Source organism: Columba livia, chromosome 5, assembly GCF_036013475.1.
Source record: "Columba livia isolate bColLiv1 breed racing homer chromosome 5, bColLiv1.pat.W.v2, whole genome shotgun sequence".
NCBI classification, from domain to species: Eukaryota; Metazoa; Chordata; class Aves; order Columbiformes; family Columbidae; genus Columba; species Columba livia.
Window position 1 is genome coordinate 51,889,350 of NC_088606.1, and position 26,208 is coordinate 51,915,557.

At 53.4% G+C, this 26,208-nt stretch overlaps 1 protein-coding gene across 4 annotated transcripts in view; it reads right to left on the reverse strand.

The window, feature by feature from the left end:
* Positions 1–3,989: 3,989 nt before the first annotated feature.
* DUSP8 (dual specificity phosphatase 8) overlaps positions 3,990–26,208 on the reverse strand; it is a 48,043-nt gene continuing 25,824 nt past the window's right edge. For 3 of the 4 annotated variants that reach the window (XM_065065102.1, XM_065065104.1, XM_065065103.1), the window contains exons 4-7: positions 13,783–13,949; positions 11,378–11,537; positions 11,045–11,168; positions 3,990–10,653 (exon numbers count right to left, since the gene is read on the reverse strand). In XM_065065102.1, the coding sequence (XP_064921174.1) occupies positions 9,570–10,653; positions 11,045–11,168; positions 11,378–11,537; positions 13,783–13,949 (1,535 nt within the window). In that variant the 3' untranslated portion in view covers positions 3,990–9,569. Of the gene's footprint in view, positions 10,654–11,044; positions 11,169–11,377; positions 11,538–13,782; positions 13,950–21,324; positions 22,003–26,208 lie in introns of those variants that run through there. The other variant, XM_065065105.1, reaches the window with a different exon arrangement.

Below are 26,208 nucleotides of genomic sequence, written 5' to 3' on the forward strand. Positions count from 1 at the left end.
CAGAGTTTCTCAGGGAGCTGGAGGAAGGAAAAAGGCACCTGGGGAGATGAGTGCTCCTTGCCTGTGCACCTAGAGATTCCCTGGTCCTAGTGACAGTGGGCAGCACAGACTGAGCATCAGCCTCACCTGCACCTTGAAGCATCCCGCCCACCCGTCCACCCTGCAGGGTCCCAGTTGAGACTTCCCAAGAGCGTTCTCCTCCAAGGCAGGCTGACATCCCCACTGCAGCCAGGGTTGCATCAGCAGGGAAGGGAGGTGGCAGAGGGGTGCTGCAAAGGCCTGGGCTCTGTTGCACTTGGTCTCCTTCTAAATAAAGCATCTCCAGTCATACTGGCTTGAGCTGCTGGCTCAGCCCAGAAGCCTGGAAAACTAAATGACATCATCTGGGTACCGCCGAGAGATAGTATTTCCACCCAGACACTGAGTGCACAGGTTTCAGCTGAAGAGTGTGGCCAGGGAGAATTTCTGGTTTTAGAGAATCCATTAAGACTGCCCTTTCACTCTGCAAAGGACCTGGGCAGGCAGTTGACATTCATTTTGGTCTCTGCTCTCACCCAGGGCATCCCAGCCCAGCCCCTCTGTGCCCCAGGAGGGACCTCATACCCCAGGAGGGACCCCAGCAGCATCTCAGGTCTCTAAGCCAGCCTTGCTCCAATGCTGTGTGGCTGGGACAAGCCCAGCGATTGACCCATTGGCTCTTTTCCCCCTGTGCTGCCAGCACTGCATTGGCCAGTGAGAGAGGCTGTTCACCAAATGGCTGGTGTGGTCAACTACAGGCGACAGCATGTCCGGGGCTGTGATTTCAGAAGGGGGGTTATGGGTGGGAATTTTAGGACTCACCAAAGTAGTACTCCAAACCAATATGCTCATGAACTTTTTCTGCATCTAGTGCCCCTGAGAGCAGAATATCTCACCTCCTTGTGAAGTGACATTGTGGAGGAGAAGGTAAGCAGCAATACAAAGCATCCACATCCCTCTGGCATCCTGCACATGAGGACCCGCAAAGGGACCAGAATTACTCTGTCAGTTGAGGAATTATAGCCTGGTGGTGTAGGAGCAGGATTGGGGGCCAGGATTTCCCACACACACTAGTTCAACTCCAGCTTTGCATTCCTGGGTGGCCTTTGGCAAATGTGTCATCTTTGCTCCAGGTTTCCTATTTGTACAAGCTGGGGTGAGTGGGATTCTCCTCTGATTTCCAAAGCTCTCTGGATTGAGTAGAGCTGGTCCCGATCTGCAGGGGTACGTGGGAAAGGAAAAATCAAGCCAAATAACAGTAATTACTTTTGTCCTTCCCATGGGTGTTGTAAGTATTAGCTCATGTTTAGCAAAACTCCCTGTAAGTGCTAAGTGTTATTAATGTCTTGGATTGCTCCAGGAGTGAATGTGGCTTTCCAGCGAGTGACAGGGTTTTTCCCTTTGCTGGCATGGAGCTGCAACAAAGTCATCACAGCCCAAGGTATGTATCATCCTATTTCTATTAGGCTCAGGGTATAAAGCAGTATCTGCAGCGCAAGACCAGTCCTTTCCTTGCTATCAGTATTGGGAATGTGAAGCCCAACCCTTCTTGCATGGACGCACAACCAACAGGGCTCTGGAGAAACATGCATCCCATGGAGAGTCTCAGAGTGTAGTGGCTCATCTCACCGACACGGCAAATGGCATCTCTTGGACATGCAATGAAGCAGGGTTGAGCTGGGGGCTCCTGCCAGGAGCAAGCAGCGGATATGGCTGCAGCACTGTCTGAGGTCCACACGGCAGCTGGGGCATGGTTCAGGATACAGCTTTGAGCGTCCTGACTCAAGCAGGAGTGCATGGGTGAGGGTCAGTTCATGCCCCCAGGTACCCTCAGGGTCCTGACACAGCATCTCTGTGCAGCAGGAATATTTATACTCCTACAAAATGTGGAAAAGCAATGCACATCACCTAATGCTGGAAAGCCTGCAGAAGATAGTAACTTCTCTTTTCCAGGCTCCAGTGCTGGAAAAAGCTCCTGAGTCCTCCCCAGAGAGGAAACCAGCTTGTGGCTGGCTCAGCCCCTGCTCGACCACTCCAGTAAATGTTCCTCCTGGCGAGTCCCAACCTCTCTGGTTAGGAGTACATGGAGCTGAAGCTCCTCTGGCCGCCAGACCCTGCCACCCTGGTTCTCCAGCCCTGTGGAGATGGGGCTGATTTTTTGTGACTCCTTCTCCCTGTGCTGACTCAGCCATGCCCCCACAGTGGGTGGCCGCAGCCTGTGGTGGGATGGCACAAAGGTAGAGGCAGTACGGACTGGCAAGCTTTCAGAGGCCACAAGCTAAATAAATAGCCGGCAGCCTATTTCAGTGGCTGCTATATTTAGCTCAAGGAACGTTTATTTATAGGCTTGGCAGCCATTCTGAGTCAATAAAAGCCTGAGAGCTGGAAAAAAGACGTTCCTGGGTTTCTCGTTGCAGTAATGGTTTCTGCTGCACAAACCATGAGGAGTGAGAGGAGAGGCAGCCTCAGCACTGGGGCTGGGGGATGGAACTGTGCTGTGTATGCACCCATGGGTGCCTCTGCAGGGGACAGAGCCTCCACATACTTTTAGCCCCAGCTAAGAGCAGACATCTCACAGCATCATCTGGGTCCCCTCCCATGTGGGTGCAGTTGCTGGTGACTCAATGGTCCAGTGATCTCCTGGCCCAGAGGGAATTTCTCTCTAAAACACGAGGGGATATAGTTGTGCCCACAGAAACAGTGACATGAGACATCAGCCCTGGTGACTCCGCTGGAGCATCTTCCCCAGTGCAGTGGGTTTGGTAAAACAAAACCAGGAGCAGGTGAATGGGGAGGGAGGTGGGAGCATTGTGCATGTTTCTGTATTAAATAATTCTCCCTTTCCGTGCCATACACAGCAACGAGTGGTTGAGAGAGAAGGGCATGCAAACAGCCCCTCTGAAGCTGCTAGTGGGGTCAGCCAAACAGGAGGCCGAAGCTTCACTCTTGGCAGTGTAATTTCTACCCCAGCAGCAGATGATGGCAGTAATTTCTAGAGGCTTTACAAAAGACTCAGCAATTGCAGCTGGATGAGGGGAGAGGATTTATAAAAGACTAGGGGATTTAGCTCAGCCTGTGGAAAACAACCACAAGGATGGATGTCCCTTCTGTGTTTAAGTCAACAAGTACTGAGGCTTTCTGGAGCCAAAACTGCAGGGAGCCTGCTCATGCCTTCTCCTCCCTCCAAAGAAAACCTGCTGCAAGAAGGAGTGGGTTGAGCACAGCCCAGCTGAAACGGGGCTGCTGGTTGGTGCCAGCCGGCTGCCCCCTGAGCATGGTACAGCCGCTGCCGTGGGGAAGAGGTGATGGCTCAGTTGGCTGTGATGGGACTCGGGGCATATTTATAGGGTTTAGCCACAGTGTGCAGCAAACATGTGGCTACATGCTGCCACCATGCCAGAAGGAAAGTGAGAGCAGAGCATAGCTGGGAGGGAAAAAAATAATCATTATTATTATTACTACTACTAATAATAATAATAGAATGTATTTCAATGCAAACACTCCATGCCTTTGTGTTCTTTAGCTTAGTAATCTGTACCATCCCCTACACTTGTACATACTCATCTGGAGCAGGATCTAGCCATTTCTTTCCACTAGAGATGAGCTGCTCAGGTGCCTGCCTACAGCCTCAGAGCCATGAGCAAGACACTGGGCCATCACAAACCCTTAGAGCGGCTGTTTGCAGTTTGTGGGCCAATGAATGCCCCAATTACTTTTTATTTCCCTGCTCCATCAGCCATGAGTCTTATTTATGCTTTGAATTAGTCCAACTGCAGCGTCCAGCTGATGGGCCCTATAGATAGACATGGATCTGGCTGAGTCCAGGTCTGGCTGTGTGTCCAGCTGTCTACCAGCTCTGGCCCCCACCAATGCAGCCAAAGATCCATTGCCCTCCTCAAACCCCCAAAGAGGACCCTCCAGCCCCACACTGAGAAGGTCCAACCCTCAAAAACCAAGGCTGACACCAGCTGTTAAAACATCTATTTGGGTATTTATTACAACACATTGTTCCAAAATACAAAAGAAAGGAAAAGAAAGTAGAGGGTAGAAAAGCACTGCTGTTTACAGCCTCTGGTAATAAATAAATAAACATGAGGCAGGGACAGGGTGTCTTCCCGGGTCTGATGCCGGCACTGGCCAAATGGGCAGCAAGGAAGGGAGCATGGTGGGGCTGGTGGCCAGACCCTCTCTTCCCTGCTCAGGAGTCTCCAGATATGCCAGGGTGGGCATAGACCCCCCTCCCCGTGTTGTGCTTGCTGAGGAAGGGCCTGATCCTGCAGGGATGAGGGTGGGAGCTGAGGAGGCTCAGCCCCTGTGTTGTCGGGACCCGCCTGCTCCCTCCCCATCCACAGCTGCCCCAAAGGCAGGTGAGGTAGGAAGGGTGATGCTGGACTGGGACCCCAACAGGGGTCTGCCAGGGTCCCCCAAGAAAAGGGTGAGACCTGAGCTCTCTGCTCTCTGGTGTGGTCTCAGGGCAGCCTTGGAAATGAGTTTAGCACAGTATGATGAGAAGGACCCCAAGCCACAGCAAAGCAAAGTCATGACAGAGACATGTCTCATGACAGAGACAACACACTGTGCCCAGGCTGCTTGGAGAAGGGCGGTGTTAAACTCCACAAATTAAAATGACTCTTTATGGGGCTGGCGCAGTACAGAGAGTGTTTTGTACTGTGGTGCAGATGGGGTTCCTCTGCCCTTTGTCTAATGTCTCCTCCTTCACCTTACAGGCATCTGGAATCCTCAATGTTGTACAAGGAGCCCAGGCGACAGGTGCAAAAAAGCAGCACCAGAGTCTGTCCACTTATGACACCCTGATTCATCAGTGTTGGATAAAGGCTGTTTCCAGCCCCATTCCCAGCCCCTTTCTAAATCCCTCCAGGTATCGGAGCCTGCTCATATCTCTCCTTACTGCTCTGCCACTAAGCTTGCACTAGCACCGGCCATGTGTCCTCCCTAGGCTGTGCTGTTCAAGTTAAGAAAGCCCGGGTCACCTGGCTAAAACAGGGCACCAGTGCATGGGCTCGGCTGAGCTGGGAGAACTTTGCAAACCAGCTGCCATGGCACAACAAGAAGCCCCTGCAGATGAAGATCAAGTCTGTAGGCACAGTCAGCAGAAAAAGGTGAGAGGACAGAAACCTGGAGGGAGCTGACTCCACAAGCTGGGTGCCTGGCCAATGTTCCTTTAAGCTGTTACAAAAAGCTTTAAGCTTTCACCATTTAATCTTCTGTTCTTGGTGCCAGTGGGTTCCTGCCTCTTGCAAACATGAGCAGGAGCCTGTACAGGGGAGAGTAGCTGCAGAATGGGAAGAATGAAGGATCTGCCCCAGATATGGGTGTCTTTATACCCTTAGGAAGCACCACCCTTCAGCTCCTCTGACAAGGGTTTGCCTCCTAGGCCTTGGGACAGCTGGGAGCTGTGCCTAGTGCAGCCCCAGCCCAGCTGCGGGGAGCAGAGAGAAGGTGTGATGGGGCCTTGCATTTATTCACAACACAGAAACAAAGAGCAACATACAAAGAGTAAGAAGCAAAAAAGTACAGAATCATAACCATAATAATTGTAATCATAAATACTCAAATCTATCATTCATAGATTGCAATGACAACACTGATAGCTTATTATCATTAGTATTAAGGATGGGAAGGGGAAGGGGACAGCAGGAGGGGGTTCTGGGGGCATCATCTCTTAAGGGGCAGATGTAATGGGAATGGACATCCAAAGAAACAAGTAGAGAGAAGGGCCAGGAAGGCAGCAGGGGCTGGGGACCCTGCTGCTGAGGCCAGGGACCAGCCTGCTCTGACCCAGGCCTCTGGCTCAGTGTTGCCAAGCTGATCGCTGGCCCTCCCCCAGCTTTGCTCAGTCCCTCAAAAGGCTGCTGGGAAGAAGGCAGCTGGGAAGCTGAGCTCCAGGGACAGGCATGGGTTGGAAGGAAGGGTGAGATATTCCTTCTAGTCTGAAGGAATGCTGTGGTTTACTCCATCCTTCATGTGGTGGAAAGCTCAGCCATTGCTGCTGCCATGACCATCGGTCGCTCAACAGCTTTGTTGATTCCTCCCTTGACAGGAGAGACCTTTCCTGTCCTCTGCTCACACTTCTATTACTCAGGTCCCTCTGAATAAATGTTCCATCATCAGACTGGCATGGAAAGATTATTTTTTTGTTCCAGTGGGGCTTTGGGTTGAGGTGTCTGTCTGTGAGAGCCCATAAAGTGTCTTGACTGAGAGATGATGGGGAGAACTACCAGCCAGCACATCCTTCTGTGTGATAACTCACAATTGTCTCGTTCATGGACAGAGTGGTCTGTTAGACAGTTTGATTTTAAGAAAAATCATTAAAGCGCAAAGCCCTCAGTGACCCTGGTGGCTTTGGGTCAGCACTGCAGGGGACACTCAGGCAGGGATGCTCCATCAGGGGTTATTTTCTGGATGTAACCTAAAAATAGTGCCCGTGAGAGGGCTTCTAGTGCATACATCCAACATAAAGGGGAAAAATGAACACAAAGTACATCAAAATAAGGCTGCAGAGGTGGGTCATAAATGTGTCTTGGCAGTTATGATCTACCAATCTTAAAATCTACTTCTCCTTGCTCTTGTTTCAGAGGAGAGAGGAGTCTGTAGGGTCTAAAGTCTTGAACGTGGCTGAGGAGCACCCAGGGACATAGCAGAGTAACAAAAAAAAGGGCAAAAAAAAGGCAGCAAACCACATTATCTGCCTCTTTGCAGACATTTTGAGTCCCGTTTACAACACTTGCTCTCTCCTTTCTGACTTACTCCAGCTGGTTTTTTTGTGTTCAGAATACACTGTGTCAGCTAACAGGATGAGTTACACAAATTGCTAGCACCTCGTCTCATCTCCACACCTGGCTGTGCTGACCTATTGTCCTCTTTTTACTAAATCACTTGGGAAGTCATCTGGCCCCCTCTTCACTGCCCAAAGCTACACCTAAACAGCTCCTGCCAGTAACTTGCCTGACGGGAGCTCAGGTGATCCATGCTGGCATCAACCCTGGAGGACTATGGGATGGGCAGGAACTGAGCGATACAGAGGATACAGAACAGAGCTCAGCCTGTGATGACCCCTGGCATGCATGGGAAGAGATGCCACTGCCAAGGGCAGCAACAGGGGAAGGGGGACCAGCAGTGCTGGCTGGGTAGGAGGTATGTGACACTCACCCTGGGCTCAGGAGGCTTCCTGGAGGGAGGATGAAGCCTTTTGCCCTCCATCCTTGGACTTGACATCAATACTGTCTTTGGAGACCCTGCTGCAAGTACAGCTCCTGAATAGCTGCCCAGCTCTCAGAATGGACCCAAATACTTATTGGAAAATAAAAAGGGAGCTTAGAAAATAGTGTCATTGTCCTTTCAGGGCCAGAAGGGAGAAATGTTCAGGTTGGCAACACTGAGCTGGTTTGAGGTGGTTACTGAAGGCAACAATGGGTGATGGTGGGCTTTTGAGGGGTGATCTCTTGCCCACATTGAAAGTGATGTGAAGAGAGAGGCAGGTGGGCCATGGCTCCTCAGCCATCACTGTCCCTCTCCACCACACCTTGGGGAACCAGCCAGGAACATGTGGGGATTCCCCAATATCTCACCTACAGAAAACCAGAAAAATTAAAGCTGGCCTGAAGAGAGCAATGAGCCTCTTGGGTGTCTCATCTCAACTGCAGACATAAGTGGTTGGGGTAGCAACCAGCTGAAGTGAGCAGCCCCTCCTTGCACAATTGCAGCTCCTCACACCTCTGCTTTGTGTTCAGTTTTAAACCTGAGATAATTTAGTTTTGTCATATGTAGTTTGATTTAAAGATAGAAACAAACAACGAGACGAGGAACAAAGGAAAGGGAGAGAAATGGTGCAGACCCAGAAAAGAAAAAACAACACTCCAAGGATGACACAGGACACAGACATGCATGAATGGAGACCCCTGAGGTATTAGCTTTGCAAACTAGTGTGAAATGAGGGAGAAAGCAAAGACAGCCACAGGGAGAGAAGTGCTTTGCAGCAGAGGCAGCTCAGTGCCTACAGCTCCGGAAAGCAACTTCTCAGCAAGCCTGGCATTGGGGTTGGGGGGCAAGAGCTTGGCTACCCACCAGGATGGGGGGAAGCAGCCAAACACCTCTGAAAGTAAGTTGGTTGTGCCCCCTGTGTGCTTGCAGTGCTTCATGTCCAGCCAGCTGGAAGGAGGGAAGCCAGCCCTGAGGGGAACAGGGCCAGAGGAGTCCCAGTGCCTGCAAACATGGTCCCCATGCTTCTTGGATGTGAAGTGAAGGGTGGGGAAAGCCTGAAAAACCACCAGTGCCAAAGGGAAAATGGTGCCCATACCTCCTAAGCAAGGTGGCTGAGGTGAGGGGGAACTGAGAGGCTGAGGCAGGCAAGCAGGACATCCCCCAGCAAAAAATCCCAGATACCACCAGCCCTCCCTGCCACCACTGTGGCAGCCTCTGATGCCTTCCCCTTCCCTGCACAGCTGGAGGTGACACCTGGCACACTTCCCTACGCTTTAGGTGACTCCCTTCTCACCCTCTCCAGCGAGAATGGGCAGCCCAGGGCAGGGGAGGGGGGTACAGCCCGGATGGGGTGATGGCATTGATGAGGATGATGGCTGGAACGGGATGATGGCCAGGATGGGGACATAAAGCAAACAGAGACCAAGGGGTGAAGCAGCAGCAGCAGCTTCCAGAAGAGAGCTTTCTGGCTCAGTTTATGTTGTAAGAAGGTTTTATAGTTTGCTTGATCACTTGTTCATTTCTAGAAAAAGGGCCTAGAAGAGTCTCCTGTCCCCTTGTCACTGTGCCCAGAGGAAAGGGGGGGAAATCTTTGTCGTCGACATGAGCTATAGAAGGAGCCACAGGCCTCATATATTGCTTAGAAACTCGTATTTTAGATTTAAATACCATACACAGTAAAAATAGAGCTGAAAGTACCGCCCCACATTGTCTGCAAATCATTGCCAGAATGAACAGCTTCAATAAATTAAAAACAAAGAAAAAAATTGAAATATTATTTACGTCTCAATAAAAATTGCAGTAAAACCATTTACCTTTTCCTTTGTGTGTGTGTTTTCATTTTTCTCTTTATATTATATATAATATATATTTATATATGTATAGGGCTGCTCCAGTGCAGCATTTTTAGGATATTTAGCCAGAGAAACATGAAGGAGCATGCTTAGTGCACCACAGTGCAGGGAAGGGGCAGCCATGGCCCCCCCACAGGCACTGTGCCGTATTCACACATCCAAAATTGCAACCTCTGTCCCTTTCCCGTTAGAATTTTATGCCCTAATTTTGAATGTGGGTTTCTGAGGGCTGGGACCCCCTGGAGATGGGGGACAATGACCAGGGCAGGTGCAGGAGGGACACTAAGCATGCACCGTTATGTTTCCTGACTCTGGAAAGACTCATCCACTTTCGCTTCAGTTTCAGCGCGTGCACTCCCAAAAATGCACGAGCAGGTATAAATACTCCCTGCCCACCCCCACCGTCGCCCTCCCCTCTCCCCCCAGCTTAAATACCCCCTCACCCCGTCCCCGCTCTCCAGGTGCCCTGGGTTGGTGTCAGGACACCTCGATGATCTCCATGCTGCCCGAAAAGCTGGACTGTTTGCCGATTTTGCCCAGCTCTTCTCGGGCCCTTCCCTCAGACATGGTCTCCTCAAACTCCATCTGGCAGCTCCTCCGCTTGAACTGCTTCTCAGCACCAGCCTCCTCGTGCCAGCTGTGCCGCCCATCCCGCGGCTCAGCCCGCGCCTTGTCCCTCAGTCTGATCTCGCAGCCGCCGGCCACCCCGCCACAGCCAAAGGGCGGTGGGTATGGGCCGGTGCTGGCAAACAGGCTCCCGCCACTGCTGCCGGCGCCACCAGAGTCCGTACCGAAGTACCAGCCGGTCTCGCTGCAGGGGGTGCCTGGGGACTCCAGGTGCACCCCGCTCCAGGTGGCAGTGGTGGTGGCGGCAGCTGGCTGGCTGAGCCGCGGGGGCAGCCCGTCTTCAGCGCTGGGGCTCTTGCGTGCAGCACAGGCCCCGCCAACGTTGAGGCTGAGGCCATGGGCCGGCGAGCCCGCCGGGTGCCGGTGCTTCCGCCGCTGCCTCACTTTGGCCTCCAGCAGGAGGTCGGGCCCACTCGGCCGGTCGGGGCTGTCCGCCCCCGGGGAGAAGGGACTGAGGCCACTAGGGCCCGAGGGGCTGTCCAGCTTGCAGAGTTTGGGGCCATCCCCGGGGCCAGGAGGTCCAGGGGGTTCCTGCCGCAGGCCGGGTGCGTAGGCGGACTTGATGTCCAGGGAAAAGGAGCGTTTGAGGCGGTTGGTGTCCTGGATGCGCTCGGAGGAGAGGTGCAAGCCGTTGAGCCCCTGCTGCAGGGTGGTGGGCGACAGGACCTTCGGGGTCCCGCCGGGCCGCTCGGGTTCGCTGTGTGGGGACACTGGGCTGGCACCTCTCGGCACCTCTTCGGCCTTCTCTGAGGTAGGTGGTGGGGGGTGCCGGCTGCCCTCAGCCGCCTCTGACAGGTCCTGCTGGGCATCCCCCTCGCCCCGGTCACCCTTTGACTTCAGGGCCTTGAGGAGCTTCAGGCTCCTCTCATACTCCAGGAGCTGGCCCAGGAAGTTGAAGTTGGGTGAGATGGATGGGCGACGGTCCTTAACGAACCTGCCAAGAGGCATAGACAGCTCCAGTTGGTGCTTGGTCCTACAGTGGGTCACCCCTATTCTCTCAGCCTCTTTGGGGAGAAGAGGTATTGTCCAGGACCTTCTAACCAGACTCTCTAAATAAAGGGGTCATGAGGAATCATAGGGTCTTGGGATGCCGCAGGGGTAGAACTGGGACTGCCTTGCTCCTCCATTTTACTGCTCCCAACCATTCCTCATTGCATGCACTTAATGAAGGGAGGTTTGGTTTGGTTTGGTTCCACTGTGACTCAGCCAAGGCGAGACAGAGCTTCAAGGAGCTCCCACCCCCTTCTCCTGTGCTCAGCCTGCTTTCCTTCCCTGGAGTGAAGCACACCAGTGTCACCCCTCCCTGCCCTCTGAGGAGAACTCACCTGTAAGCATCATCTGATGACATACCCATGGTCTTCATGATGTAGGCAATGGCAATGGTGGCTGACCGGGAGATCCCAGCCAAGCAGTGCACAATCACCTGGCAGCTGGACACCTTGGCCTTGTCTGGGGTATGGTAGAGGAAACAAAGACAAAAACATTGATGTGGTCAGAGATGGTGGGAAAAATTACTCTAGCCTTCCTCCCCAGCCCTCAGTCCCTTTGTGTGAAAGGACAAGGGCTGCTGGAAGTAAAGACCATGGAGGACACAAGAAGAGTTCAGGTCTTGAAGGCTGAGAACTAGAGGGTCCACAAACATTTTAACAAAAGCTCACCAATGAATTCAATGGACTTGTCCAGCCAGGGAAGGAGCTTCTCACAGTAGTTGTCATTGACAGGAATGCGCATGAAGTGACTATCACAGATGAAGTCTGGCTTGGGACAGGAGTTGCTGGCATTGAGAACATAGCTTATCCCATTCTGTGTCATCAAGTCCTGGTGGGAAAGAAGCAATCAAATGGATGGCTGACTTCAGCAAGCACTGAGTGCTGAAGATCTGCCTTTCCATGCACTCCTTGCCTTTTCCCATCCTGATGTTTTCTCCTGTGAGTCTCCCACTGCTGCCTTGACCTAGTAGATGGTAGTACAGCAGAGGCCAGCTGAAAAGGTTGTGTCAATTTAGATGACACAGGTTTGAACCTCAGCAGGTCTTTGCATTGGTCCAAGTAAAAGTAAGCAAGACTAAAAATACCTGGAAGGGGGTCCCAGAGGGAAAAACCTCAGAACTCCATTATGAGTAGAAGAGGCAAATACAAGAAAGAAAATCAGCAGAAATTCTGACTGAAAGCTTTGAAAGTAACAGCTGAGGGAGAGAGGAGGCCTCTCACCAACAGAGTAGTGTGAGTCACTGGCAGCACCCTATGCTGACCAATGTCAACCCATGTCTTTGCTCCCACACCTCTCAGAATCACATCAGGAGTTCTTACAGATCTGTTCGTTGCTCACAGTTCTTCACTGATCATATGCTCTTGTGTTAGGACATAGGCAGGTGGCAAGAGGAACCATCTCTTCCCTCTTTCTGACACTGGAGTGAACCTGGACTTGTTGTCTGTGACTTTTCTGCTTCGGCCACTTAAATGCTACCATCACTGCCCATTTTTCTGACTCAGCAAAATGAGATGGCACAAGGGAGACCTTAGGCAAATAGGGTCAGATGAAAAACTGCAATGAGGGGGTGAGGTTCAACCCACGGGCTATCCATCGGGAAACTGGCTTGCTGGGTGTGTACTGCTGCATCCACACCAATCTCCATTACTTCCCGCCCAAGGCTACAGTCAGCTTTACCTATATGTGGTGATGACACCAAATTTATGACTCATCTGACCTGTCTCTTTCCTCATCCCATCAGACTAAGTATCACCTGTACAACTGGTAGCAGGTTGCTTATAAAAAATAGGGGAACATCTGTGCCAGCTGCTGGGTCTCAGTGCCTGGTCTGTGCTATTACAAGGAAGACCCAGAATTAAACAGGAGAAAACATGGAGATATAAGCGTTCTTCTATATGTTAGAGTGCGTGGAGCTGCCATGTGGGATCTCTCCTTTGCAACGTGCTGGAGAAGCATTGCCCATGCACAGCCTCTGCATTTGACCCCATTCTTGCTGCCTATGAATAGAGCATCCTCAGGACACATCCTGGCGATGGCAGAAAACACAGCGCCAAAAGATGACCAAAACCCTCTGAGGAGGCAGGGAGAGAAGGAAACCATCAATTTCCCAGCCTGACATTGGGTCCTCAGGAGACCACATCGGGATTTCGGCCCTGGCTCTCCAGCAGCTGGTTCCTGCCCACCCCAGCAGCCTATGCAGAGCCCGGCCTCGGCTCAATGGAGCCAGCCCAGCTCCCAGGCTCACATTCTTGGCATTTTTCTCTTTCATTTCCTTCTACTCCCCGTATATAATTTCACTCTCCCTCCTTTCTGTCTCCAACCCTGCTCTGGCGTCATGGTCCCTCTCCCGCCTTGCCTGCCCCAGGCGAGGGTGCCTGGTTGGCTCCCTCCTGCCTGTGGTAGGCAGGCGCCCAGTGGCATTTTAACTGCAATTCCTCTTTCTTTCTTCTCGCTGTTATTTTTTCTTTAAACAAAATTCCTTCCCTGGCATGACATCACAGCACAGCCCTTTCAGCACCTTTAAAAGGGCACTGTTCCTCTTTTCTTCTCTTTCCCTACAGCAAAACTTTGCTCATTTTTGAGCCTCCTGAACAAGCCCTTGGCCAGAGCAGCCTGTCCCTGCACTGCCATGGCTGAATATCCCAGCTTGCTCCCACTCTCTCTGGCTCCCAAGGGGATCGCAGGGTTGCTGAAATTGGTGTTATCTGGCAGCCTGCCTGGTGAAGTGGGTGGGTGCAAAGCAGGCTCCTGTTCCACATCTCCCTCCAGCTGTGGTAACTCCCCCTCCAAGCTCAGGTGTTATCCTGGCTATGCTCCTCCTGCTACTGGCACTAGGGAAGAGTTTGACCAACCCAAAGCTCACCAATATAAGATGACTCATTCTGCGACCACCCTCCCCAGTTCTACCAGGCTCTGCCTATGCACTCCTTGCCTTTAGCCTCCTGGTAGGGCCAGACTGAGCATGTGTGGTCCTCTCACTGGGCAGGAGAAGAGTCCTTAATGCCCTCACCCTTCTGCATGGTTGGGGTCTCAGATGGGACAGGGCAGATGTGTTCCCTCAACTGGGCCATACCTTGTTTAGGACATCTTTCTGGGAGCCCAGGTAGAGATGTGGGAGGATGCGTGTGGGGCCGATGTTGGCCACAGGCAAGCATGGCTGGGAGATGCTCATCGGCAGGATGGCAGCTGGCTTCCCCTCGCAGAGCCCTGGGAAGCAGGACGAGAAGGTGGCAAAGCCTCCTGTGGAGAAAATGGGAACATTGAGTTCATAGCAGTGAGGCTGAGACCATCAGTACCTGGCATCCCAAGACACAGGCTGGAGACAAAGCAGTGATACCCCTGCAACACTGAGAACAGAGCTTTTGGGAGCAAAAAGCCACCAGCCATCACTAAGCAGTGCAGACACACTGTGATGACTGTGCCACACACATGAAGAAAGGAATGGAGACCCAACTTCGATTTTTCCTGCTGCAGCTGAATATTAAGCCACGTGTGAGTTATCCCGCACCCCCTCTTGCTCTTTGCAACTTCATTCAAATCCCAGGAAGAGAAAGTCCTTTTCTTGGCTGCCTACTGCTCTGAGCACAACCAGGGTCACTTTTTGACAGCAAAACCCACCAGTGCAGGATGAGGACAAGCAAGCCCATTGAGCTACAAAGTTCCTGGGGCTGGGGAGATCAAGCCCAAACGTTGCAATGGCTACATGTAAACATTGCAGTTTCTTAGAGATGACCCCTCTGCCCAGCCTCACCAAGCCCATGTTTTCCACCACACTGGACCGGACCAACACATCAGTACCTGCAGGCCATTGCTGTTTTTCACGCTCTGATCTTACTGAATGTGACAGCAAGCAGTGCCCAATTTACCACACCAAGCTGCTGGGCCATCATAATCAACTTGAGCATCTCAAAGACTGATATTAAGAGAAATGCCCAGCTGGGTCCGCGGCACGTGGCATCTGACAGCCAGAGCTATCACCACGGTGTCTGGCATGGTCAAAAGCGTGGTCTAGATGTGAATGAGCCCATTCCCAGCTCAAGCAGCAAGAGCACTGACCTGAACTAGGCAGCAAGCATCGCCCTGCCTGCATGGTGGGCAACTTGGGGAGCTGGAAAAGCTCCAGTGCTGTCATATGTCCTGTGTGATTGTGTAAGGCCACAGGTGATCCTGATTTGCTCTCACTCATTGATCCTGTCCTCCAGGGTAGAGCTGGGTCTGGCTAGTGATGGTCCAACCAGTGTCCCTTGAGATTTTCCCTTTTATGTGAATAAGCAGATGCAGCTTGACATCACCCAAATGGCAGAGAAGACTGTGGTGCTTGACCACCTTTTACTGTCAGAGGGACTAGGATGCCCTCACAAGATCCTTCTGAAAGTCCAAATCTATGGAATCAGCACCATGGGAATCCCTGGCTCATCTCCACAGATAAACAGGACCTTTGGTAATGAACTTTCCATCCCATCTCTCCCCTTCACAAGCAGGGCAGGCTTTGCACATTCTCAATTTACCTTCTCCAGGACCTTGCCAGCATTTCTGCTGACCCTCCTGGAGCACCTCCCTGGCTGCTGGTCTGGCACACAGGCTCAGGCCGGGTACGATTGGTGCTGCCAACAACTCACCCCATGTATTTGGGAGGTGAAGTTAACGGAGAAGCCAGAGCAGTGCACAAAATCATGCTTACATCACCTAGGAACAAACGAGGTCCTCCACCACCCTCCATCTCATCAGTTCCTGGTGTCAGCTGCCACTGCCCCAAGAGGAAGGTCTCCTTCCACCAATCTCTTTCCTCCCCTATGTTTTCCTGGCTGGCAGCTGGCTGACAGCTCCCAGCTTCAAAATCTGGCCAAATGGGAGGGGTAGAGTTAAAGCACCTTATCTTCTCCAGCACTTCCTTTTCTTTGGCTCCCTCTGAAATGACATCACCTCTCAACTGGGACATTAAATCAGAGCAAAAGCAGGAGGCCCAGCACAGGTGCAGCACAGCTCCGGTTACTGCTCATCCCTGTGCTGTGTCCCCATTGCCAAGGAGCGTAAATCACCAGCCAGAGCCCTGCATGGACACATGTGAACTCCCCGCTTTGTCCCCAAGTTTGAGCACAGACTGCTGATGCCTGAGGGATGCTCAAGAAGAAACCCTGCAGGAAGGGCTTCCTTCAGCTACCCTCAAGAAGCCTGCAGCACACTGGGGTGCAGATTTGACCCCTGGAGTCACGCAAAACAACATGGGAATTTTTCCAAAAGAAACCAGCACTTTTTTGAGGAGCAGAGTGCACACGGGTGCAGCCCTGGGGAATCAGCAGCTACTCTGATCCTCATCCTCTCACCATCACTCATACCCATCAAGAGCTGCCCAGGGCTGTGTACAGCTTCGTATTGCTCTTCAAAAGCCAGAAGTGCAGGGTGATCTCACAGCTAAAGCAGGTTGTGGCACGCAGCTTTCTCCCCCTTGCTCGCCTCTGCCGACACTTGCCCGGCCACAGATCCCCCGCCAGCCCTGCCTGGGGAAGTCCAGGCAGGGGCTGAGGGGGCTGCAAAGGAGGTGGGGATGTTTACAGAAAGTGGCAGCAGCACCCTCTGCAGTGCCTATCCCAGCATGCTGCCAGCAACCAGAGGATGCCAGCACCTGAAATTATGCCCATAGCTCTCCCTGCTTGTCCCAAGCAAAGCGTCAACCATGTGTTTGGGAGCCTGGGCATGCTCTCATACTCCCTGTCCTCATTTCCCCCATGCCTGCAGCTGCTGAGGGCAGCTGGGGCTTGGGGGAAACCCTAGAGATGGGGCTGGGTACCCAACACCATCCCAACCTCGGAGCAGCACTCACCCCACCCCGTGCCGGCTGCTCTAGCATGCCTTTCATTTTTAGAAAGTGAAGCAGCTATTCAAAACAATCCCAAAGGTAGTGAATGTCCCTGGCTGAGCTCCAACCCATACCTGGGCTTTCCCCCCTCCATACCCTGGGCCACAGATCCCAGCCTTTGCTGGGAGGGAGCGGCCCCACAGAGTAAGGAGCCAGGGCAGCATTGCATCTTTCCTCTTTTATTCTTTGTGCTGGCACTGGGAGAGCAGTTTCTCTTGGAATGTGGGGAATTAAGCTCAGGAAGGATTTGTATCTGATGTAGAGCAGGTGCTTAGGGATCTCTGGTGTCTTGATGCTCCCCTTGAGCTTGCTGGAGAGGAGCTGGTCCCTGCATGACACAGTCTCGTGCACTGTTCGTGGTTCCAGCACTCCTGAGGGCTCTCAAAATCATTCCCTGGAAAAAACAGTGTCTTCCTGCCTCCTGCAATTACCTGAGGCAGAGGTGCCCCATGGACCCAACAAAAGATGGGAGATATTCGGGTACAGGGAACCAGGCCAGAAATGGGGACACCTTCACTGCTCCTGCTGAGGATGGAGGAAGGAGGAGCCAAGAACCAGCATTAGGCAAGTCTCTGGGAGGGCTGGGGGGTGAAAATCACACCCCTGGCTTTGGAGGGTTCATTCAGCAATGCTCCCAGAGACACAAAAACCCTTAATGGTGTCGAGCTGAAGGTGGGGCTGAAGGGTAATACAGCTTTGAGGAGGGAGTGGAATGCTGTAAGGAAAGAGGGAAACTGAAGCAAGGGCTGTTGCAGCAGCTTAGTGACAGAAAAGTGTGAAAACTGATAGCTCATTTATTCCCCCATCCCTGACTTTGCTCACAGGGTGCTGACCCTCCATTCCACCATCTGCTGTGTCCTGCAGAGACCCCTCTGGGCCAGCCCTGCTCTGCAAGGCCCTGGCAGCAAACAGAGGAGGGGAAAAAACCCACAACTTCTCTCCCACTCCCATCTTTGCCAGGCCCTCCCCTCTGCATGTTTTGCAGCTGAACATCTATGACAACCTCTCAGTGAAACTGGATTTGCTGGGAGAACAGATGCTGCAGAGGGAAGGCGGCCAGCCTGGGAATCTTTCCCGAGCCCATCCATTAGGCAGTAGCATCTTTGAATTAGCGCCTGTGGTACCAGAACTACTGCAACCACTGGGGAGCCCTGCGACTTTTACCCCTGAGCAGCAAACTGCATGGTAAGGAGCCCCTTTGCCAGTCTCTCTTTGCACCAGTGGCTGTGTAAGACCCTGGGGTGGCTATAACCAAAATGAACTAAAAGCCCCAGTGCCTGGTGCTGGGCTGATGGGCATGGAAGGAGATCAAGTGGAAGGAAGAGCTGTTGGACTTTTGAACTGGGACCCTGCCACACCTGGGGACCTCCCCGCTGCCTTGGCTGTCACCCTCAGGTGGTCTCTGGGGACATGCAGCAGATGGTTGGGACACTGACAACATGTAAGGCATCACCCAACACTTGCAAGTTACCCTGCTCCCCTCTTTGCCAAGGCAGGGCAGCAGTAGTGGTGCAGGGAGGGTGAGAAGTCCTGGACATGGTGTGGCATTGTTTTCCTCCTGGTGGTAAGCCCCAGCTTTGGGGATTTACAATCTGTTGAGCAGCATGGGATGTTATGGGAGATGCTGCTGGCGACAAAAGGGAGGTGTGGGGCACATTAGGCAGAGATATCCCAGATCCCTGTTGCTCCCTGTGCTCTCCTGCAATGAGGCCGTCTTCCTAGGCTGGAGGCATATAGTGGAGACAGGGTAATTATGGGGCTTGAAAACCCTCTTGCATCTCACTCTGATGACTGCATATGCATACTGTCCATTCATCTCCTGCCCCACGGACTCAACTCTTTCAGAGTCTCTTGAAACAACCCAACAGCTCTGGCCTCAATGTGGTGCCCTGCTAACTGCAAGAAATCATGGAAGGGCTATCCAGGGCACCTGCTTTACCCCAAAACTGCTCTTCAGGAGAGTCACTTGCCTCTTGAACACCCTCAGCCCCATGAGTCTCCTAACTGCCCCTCACAGCCACAATGAGCAGCAGGGGCACGTCCTATTCACCAGCCTCCCATGTGCATGGTGGAGCACATCCAACCCAAAGCCCCCCAAGCAGGAAACAGGGAAGAAGAGGTGACATGTCACCCTGCTGTGCCATCAGCCTGTAGCAGCAAGAAGGAGAGGAACAAGCACAGCTGGAGCTACAAACCCTCCCTCGGCCAGCAGTCACCACACCCTACCTCCTCATCCCCAGCTCTTACACCAGGAGCTGGCAGGAGACCTATAAAGGGGTATTAAAGATGTGGCCTATAGCCCACCCTCATTGCTCCTATAATGAATGTTAAAGAGCAGCACCCAGAGCTGCTCAGAAACCAGCTCCCTGTGCAGGTGTTGCAGCTTTTGTGGCAGACCACAGCCTCATCAGTGGGTTTTGTGCCGGTGCTCATGCTGGACACCCTCTGCCCTCTTACAGCTCCTGGTGGCTGAGGAGGTTGAGAGAGGCTGGGCTCTGCCCAGCTCTCATTAAAATGCCTGCAGTGGCTGAGAGCTGCTGCCAGGATGGCACGTGGCGAGGAGCAGTGGGCATGCTCCAGCAGCAGCCACCACACCAGCACGGCTCCTCAACTGCTGTGCTGGCTCTGTAGCCAGGATGGTGACTGGATGCCCCATCCCCATCACCCCAGCCCCCTGGGGACATGCTGCTCCCGGTGCCCTGACATCCATTCCCATGTGTTAAACCACTTTGCTGAATTGAGGCATGGCAGATGACGAGAGCTGGGGGGACCTGCAAAACCCCGGCCCTCACCTGCATCGTGCTTAGCCTTGGCAGGGCAGTAAGCCTGAGTACTTGGCCGAACACCTTTATGGCAGGTTGAATTGAAGGAAAAAAAGTGGAGGGGCCAGACACACCACATGTCAACGCCCAGAGCCGCTTGGAAAATCCCTCTTTGCAAAACGCCGTCTCCCTGGCTCTCGTGCTGGGTGGGAGCCTGTTGGTGCTGGCAGCTAAGCCGGGTGATGTGTTGAAACGCTGCTTACTACCACCCTTACTCACTGCGCTCCGGGAAGCTCCAGGGCTTTGTCAGCACTTCCCGCTGCCTGGGATGTTTCTGAGTTTTCCCTCTGCCTCCATCCTCACTGTTTCCCTCTTGGCAATGCAAGTCCCCTTTGCTTTTCCACAGCTCTGCCAGCAATACCTGGTGCAGGCAGCCCTTCCAGTGATGCCCAATGCAGGCAGCCTTGCCCTTCCCACCTGCCTTGGTGAAATCCCGGTGCTCTGCAGCCTGGACAACTCGCCCTCTCCTGGCTGATGCTGTTTTTCTTCCCCCCATCCCAGTGCATCGGAGAGAGATGTCTGTTACACAATCCCCTATCCCCGCTTTGCATCCCCGTGCCCAGCCCCTCGGCCCTCTCCCAGCCCAGGTTTCAACCTCACTTCACTCAGCACCAAGTTTCATCACCCCACTGCTGGCAGTGGGGATGAGAAAGCCAATGAATCAGCCCTATTACGGATTCATGTGAATTCCCACTTCCCCAACAGTCACCCCGAACAGCCCCTGCCCATCTGCTGCTACGTCGCCCTGCTGCCTCCCACCCAGCCCCGCCCGACCTCACAGGCTGGTCTCAGACCCCACTCCCGTTCTCCCAAATGAGAGGAAAACGACCTTTAAAAAAAAAAAAAAAAAGCGGCAGAAAGGAAGCCCTCCACCCACACGACCACAGACATGCTCCCTGAGCTGCTGGGCTTGATTTTCCTCCAGTGACTGTGCCTGCTTTGGACCAGTCTTACTTGTTCTAAGTAAAGAAAAATGTGTCATTTCCAGGAGTGACTTATTACTAATGACACCATCACTGGGTTATGTGCTTCATGCCACAAAAACCTGTCAAGCACTTTTAGCAGGCTCCCATTTTAAGTGGTGATGGAGGGGAAGTTTCTTGATTCAATCCTTCGGTAATCTAGGTCATTCCAGGCTCGGCATATTTTTAAGCTACTCCAGTTAATATCCCCTTCCTCCGCTTGCCCTTCACCCTGGCACTTGGGGGGTGGAAACACTGCAAGCCCCCTTTCTGAAAGAAATCCCCGAACATGGGCAAGCAGCAACCACGCTAGTGAAGCGAAATGGCTCCGCCGGGCAGCTGCCTGGGCGCGGGCAGCAGCGCAGCGCTCCATCAGCCCATCGCTCCCAGCTCACCTCGCCGCCCTCCCCCGCAAACTCCCCTTTGCCCGGGGCGCGCATGCCCGCAGCCTCGGTGACCCCTCCAAAGCGGCGCCCGAGGGAGCAGAGATGCCAGCGGCAGAGCCTGCACTGGCTCCCGTAGCCTTCCTCTGCTCCGTCCGCGCACCCGCCAAGCTTGCCTGGCTGGAGGAGGGTTCAGGGGACTCCGGGGCGGTCCCCCTCCGGCCAGGCAGCTTCTCTGGACCCCGCAGCAGGTGGGAAAGCTGCTTAACGCCGGGCCCGCTGCAGGCAGCCTCTCACCTGTCTGAAGGAGCTGCCCGCTCCGTGCAGCTGTTTTCCTGCTGCTGCCTGCAGGACCGCGCTAGCTGCCTCCGCAACCGCTTCCGCGCATTGCCCGGGGCTGGGACCCGACGATCGCTCCCCCTCCGCACGCTCTCCGCTCGCCTCCATCGCCCCGCTCGCCAGCCACCGCGCTCCGCTCCCTGTCGGCCGCTCGGCAAAGGCGTCCCCCGGGCAAAGCAGGGCTCAGGCGGAGCAGCCCTCTCTTCCCCCTCCGTCCCCATCGGAAGGAAAGGAGCCGGCCGGCTGACAAACCTCTCATGTCCCTGCTCTCCTTCATCCTCCGCACCCTTATTTTCAGCTTCATCTGCCCTTCGCGCATGTCTGTCCAGAACTGGTCCTCGGAGGGAGCAATCACTACATCCACGGGCATCCAGGCAGCTGGGCTGCGGCTCGCGGGGGCACCTCTTGCCTTAGCAAAACAACAGCTGGCGGGCAAACAAAATCCTAAAAAAAATAAAAAAGCCCCCCTGCGGCAGAGCACCGCCAGCCTCCGCCCGGCTCCAGCCTTCAGGCTGAAAAAATAAAAAGCGCTAAAAAAATAACGAAATCGAGGGGGGTGAGGGGTCCCGGCGTAGCCCCCTTTCCCCGGCCGCCCTCCGCCTCGCCTCTCGCTCCCTGCGTGCGCGGCTCCTGCTCCGGCCCGAATGAGCTCAGCGGTGCGCAACAGCCCCGCGGATCCATCCGCCGCCGCGCTCCCAGCGCGCTCCTAGCTAACGGGTCAGGCATGCGGCCGCATTCCTTACTCAGCACACAGACACGCAGGAGAACGCCGGGCCTGACATATGCTTCGCTCCCTGCTTAAAGGCACAACCGCGATTTTCTCGCCCGCCCAAAGGCCCCCCGCAGTGAGGAGCCGCTGCAGGAGGTGGATCGTTGCACCACGCCGGATTTGGACCCGCAGAGTTAATTTGGGGACAGGGACTTGGAAGGAAGAAGCTAATGCCCACAGCTCATTTTAACACCAGACAGGGTGGTGCATGATCAAACCCCTGCACCAAAGGAGGGATGCAGCACCACTCCCCCATCCCTGCTCCCTGCTGCTCCCAGTCAGGTGACAGGCTCCCCATGGCTGTGCACCGTCCTGCCCCCTCCCCACAGCTGCTCCTGGCAGAACCAACATGCAGATGTTTAACTCTGAACAGCAGTGCCAGAAAGGGCAATGCCACAATCTGAGTTTCCCATGGGGGAAACTGAGGCACAAAAGCTTAAATAATTTATCCAGGGTTCTCCGCTGCAGGGCAGAGCCAGGGACCAGAGACCAGGTCCTCAGAACTAACCACTAACTCATCTTGATGTCTCCATTGAGAGTATCACCCAGAACGGATGCTCATCCTGGAGTGGTTTCAAACAGCTGGAGACAAACGGGCTCCAACAGCTGGTGGGGAGAAGGGCTGGTGCTGCTCACACCTGCGCATGGCCACGTCAGATGGAGTTACCTTCCCAGTCCCAGCAGATCAGGACTGCGGTCTAGAGGAGATGCACCCTCTACCAAAACTTTCTCATATGCAAAAGTCAAGCAAGAGGGAACATGTAGGAATGGGCTTTCCTAGTCTTTCTGGGGTTTATCCATCTGCAGTGGCTTCTGCAGCAGGTGGAGGCCAGTATGTTTTCTTCTTTACATTTGCCCTGGAGGAGAGAATTACTTGTCCCCCCTTTCCACCCATGGGACTCCTTAATACGTCTCCACACAGCTCCTTATGAGTTTATTGGTCTGAGCCCAGGCCTCCAGAAAATCATTCAGGATTATAGTACGTGGAGGAGTGAGGGAGGGCATGTATTGTGCCTTTGAAAATCTGAAGCTTTACGGGCTGAAAAACCCCAGGCTGAGCCACATGTGAGTGACTTCAGTGTTTTTCCTTTGAATGACATCACATGAGATGAGGTCATTGGCATTAACTAAGTGCTCTCCCCTCCCCCCCACTGCGAGTGGAGCCAGCCTCTTAACAAGCCTTGTTGTTGTAACAAATATGGTTTGATTATTATCAGATGTGGGTCAGAGGTTGGATAAAATTCAAAGCGTGCTCCAACTAGGCTGGAAGAGAGAGGAGCAGTCTTACCCCGAGAGCCACGCTTCGGAAGGGGCTCTCACAGCAGCTCCCCAGGGGGTCCGTGCTCTGCCACATTTGCCACCTCTGTCCCTATGAGGGAGGGTGCATGATGCTGGTGGCTAGTGCCAATGGCTCCTGACAATGGAGATTCCTCCATGTCCCATCACTGCTGTGACAGTGGTGCTCTACCCACTCTGGTGGGCTATTTGGCTGAGACTCGCTCCACCAGCTGTGGTGGGGGCTCCACTGGGGTGGAAACCATCGCTGGGCCATGCAGGGGCAGTGGCTGCATGCTCTGTGCCAGCCAAATGGGATGCTACAGGAAGCACGTGGTGAATTAGGGGGTGCAATCATCAACCTGCCCTTGATCCAGTAGTGCACAAACACGTATTTGCCTTCCATCGCTGCCCTCTGGTTGCCTGACTTGCTCAGACTTGCAAGAGCCCTCAGCACAAGTTATTTTGGTACTGGCATGTTCCTTCAGCATATGTTTGGACTGAGTTTTCAGTTCAGGGCTGCTGGGAGCTGGGCATGACATCACCAGGCAGCACTTGATGCAAGGGGTTCACCAGTGTCCCCATGTCCCTCTGAACCTCAGTAAGAAACAAGTGAGCACAGGTAGTCAGCAACCTCCTTCCTCCACCAGTGCAGGGTCCAGCCACATGGAGCTGCCACGAGCAGCCACTGTTCCCCAGGCAGCATCCTCCTCTCTGTTCTCTCCCCATTTTCTTCACCCCTTTGCCAGGACCAAGGTAGGGGTTGGGAGCTGCTGCTGGGGCAGCGAGGAGCTGGCAAGTAGAGAGATGAAAGGCAATGTCCATAGAGCAGAGATATATCCCATGTATCAGCTGCTGCCCCTCAGCCCCTTTCCCCAGGTGCTCCTCCTGGCCAGGCTGTCGCCCATCCTGCCTCCAGCCCCACTTTGTTCTCATTGCCACTGCACTCACCAGGAAAACATTTGCTGCAGTGGGTCAGAGAGACTTGTGCAACCCGCCTGCAAGGGCAGGGAGCAGAACGAGCTCCTGTTCAGCACCTTCATGCCCATCATGACAGTACCTATAGCCTGGTATGAGCCCAGCTGGGCAGTGGTTCCTCCCTCCACCCAGCGCCAGGGCCTTATAATAATTGCCAGTGCAGAACTTTCACAAGCATGTGGCATGGGCCCAGGGGAAGGGGGAGGCGGATGAGGGGAGGCAGGTTTCTCAAAAGGAAGGAAACCATAACTGGGCAGTGGCTCCTGCCCATCGGGATCTCTTACTGGGGAAGTTGCCTTCTTCCCATCAGCTTTCCAGAAATGAGAAACGAAATTACACGGTGGATTTTTAAGTCTTGGCAACCAAAGTGCTGCTCTTCACTGAGTCCCTTCTCCTCCTTCCCTCTCTGCCTTTGGTCCTTTTGCTTGCCTTTTCTGGGTCCAATGGTTAAAAACATGGCTTGAGGGGGAGGGGAAGCTCCTCAGGGTAATTATAGAATCGGGAAAACAAGTTGTCTGACGACAGTGTTGCTAAACAGGGAGGTTTAGAGCATAGGTCTGGAATACAATCAGCTCACACATACATGACCTGGCTTAACCCCTCCTAGGGATGCAGCCGCTGCTCCCACCACGGCTGAAAACCTCCTAGGCATCTCCTGGTCATGGTGGAGGGTGGGAAGGGGGCACCTAACCCCAGTGTTGTGCATTGGACTGAGGAACTGGGAGCACTGCCTAGGGCCACCACCAGGCTGGGTGGCCAGGGTTGGATGCCAGCACCCACTGGATAGGGCCTGGAGGGCAAGAAAACACAGTCCTGCCCTGGTCAAGGTGGTCCCAGACAGCTTTGCTGAAGGAAAGCAAGCAATTCCTCCAGTGCCATGGGCTCAGGGATGTGCAAGAGGGGGGGAGTTTTGGAGAGTTACCTAAACCTCTAGGACTGTAAAAAAACCTCACAAACCTTGGTGTTGCCCTTTGAAATCCAGCCTCCAGTGGCTAAAGCTAATGTTATGATTTTATAAAAGCGCCTCTCCCACTAGGCTGACTATAGCACCCTACCTTCATCCCTCTGGACGGTCAAAAGAAAAGCATCACCACCGGTAACCCTCCTGCGCCCCACCACATACTGCCTGAGAAAAGCTGGGTGTAACTCCCCCCACAACACTTCTTACCCTTCTTCCGTTCCCAAGCATCACACAGGCAGTTTGTAGATTAACAACAAGCAAGATCCCCATTCACATTGTTTGCAAAACTTGGAGAAGCAAGCAATTGAGAGTACAATGTGAGTGCTCTTTCTCATCTCATTCCGCCCCACTCCTGCACCCTCTTTATTCATACCCTGCCATTCATTCCTGCCCGCTGAGAATCTGCTTTTTTGGTTCATCACAGTATGCTATGGGATAAGAGATGTCCATGGGTGGGCAGAGGTGCTTGTGGAAGATTCAGAGGCAATAATTAGACTTTAAAAGAAAAACTTGTGAGCACATCTGATGGATTCACACCTATAAGTCCCTAAGTACTCTTAGACCTTGCAGTGTGAAGGTACCTAAAATAGCCCCAAGACTTGACCCGCACATGCATCTTTAGGCCCATGTACCAAGCAGAGGCTCTGCTGGAGTCAAAGTCCACTGGCTAGTGCATCCTGTATGTGCGATGTCCGCAAGAGACACACTCACATATCGAACTTGACAGATGAAATTGTGGTCCTGTCCAGAGCTGGTGATGAGGAAGCTGACCATCAAATAACCAGCTGCAGTGGGGTTCTGCTTGCTTACTCCCATCAGACAGCTTCGGATTGAGAAACAAACTGTGTGTATTTGGGGTATTTTCTTTCTTACGTTTTATACTATTTTTTCTTACATTTGGTTTGTAAAGACACCTTGATCCTGGTTCTGGATCCTGCTACGCTTTTAGCTTCAGCAGCCATGACAAGATTTGCAGATTCCTTGGAATTTTTGCTGCCTTTTGGATACACATGTCACCTCCAGCCCCTGGGACTTTGACCGAAAGAAAGCCCCATTTTTCTGCCCTGCCTATGTACTGCTTTTGCACCTGCCTAGCTCAGCTTTTCTCATTCATCTTCTCTTTTCCTCCAGAACAGCCCCAGCTCAACTTGTT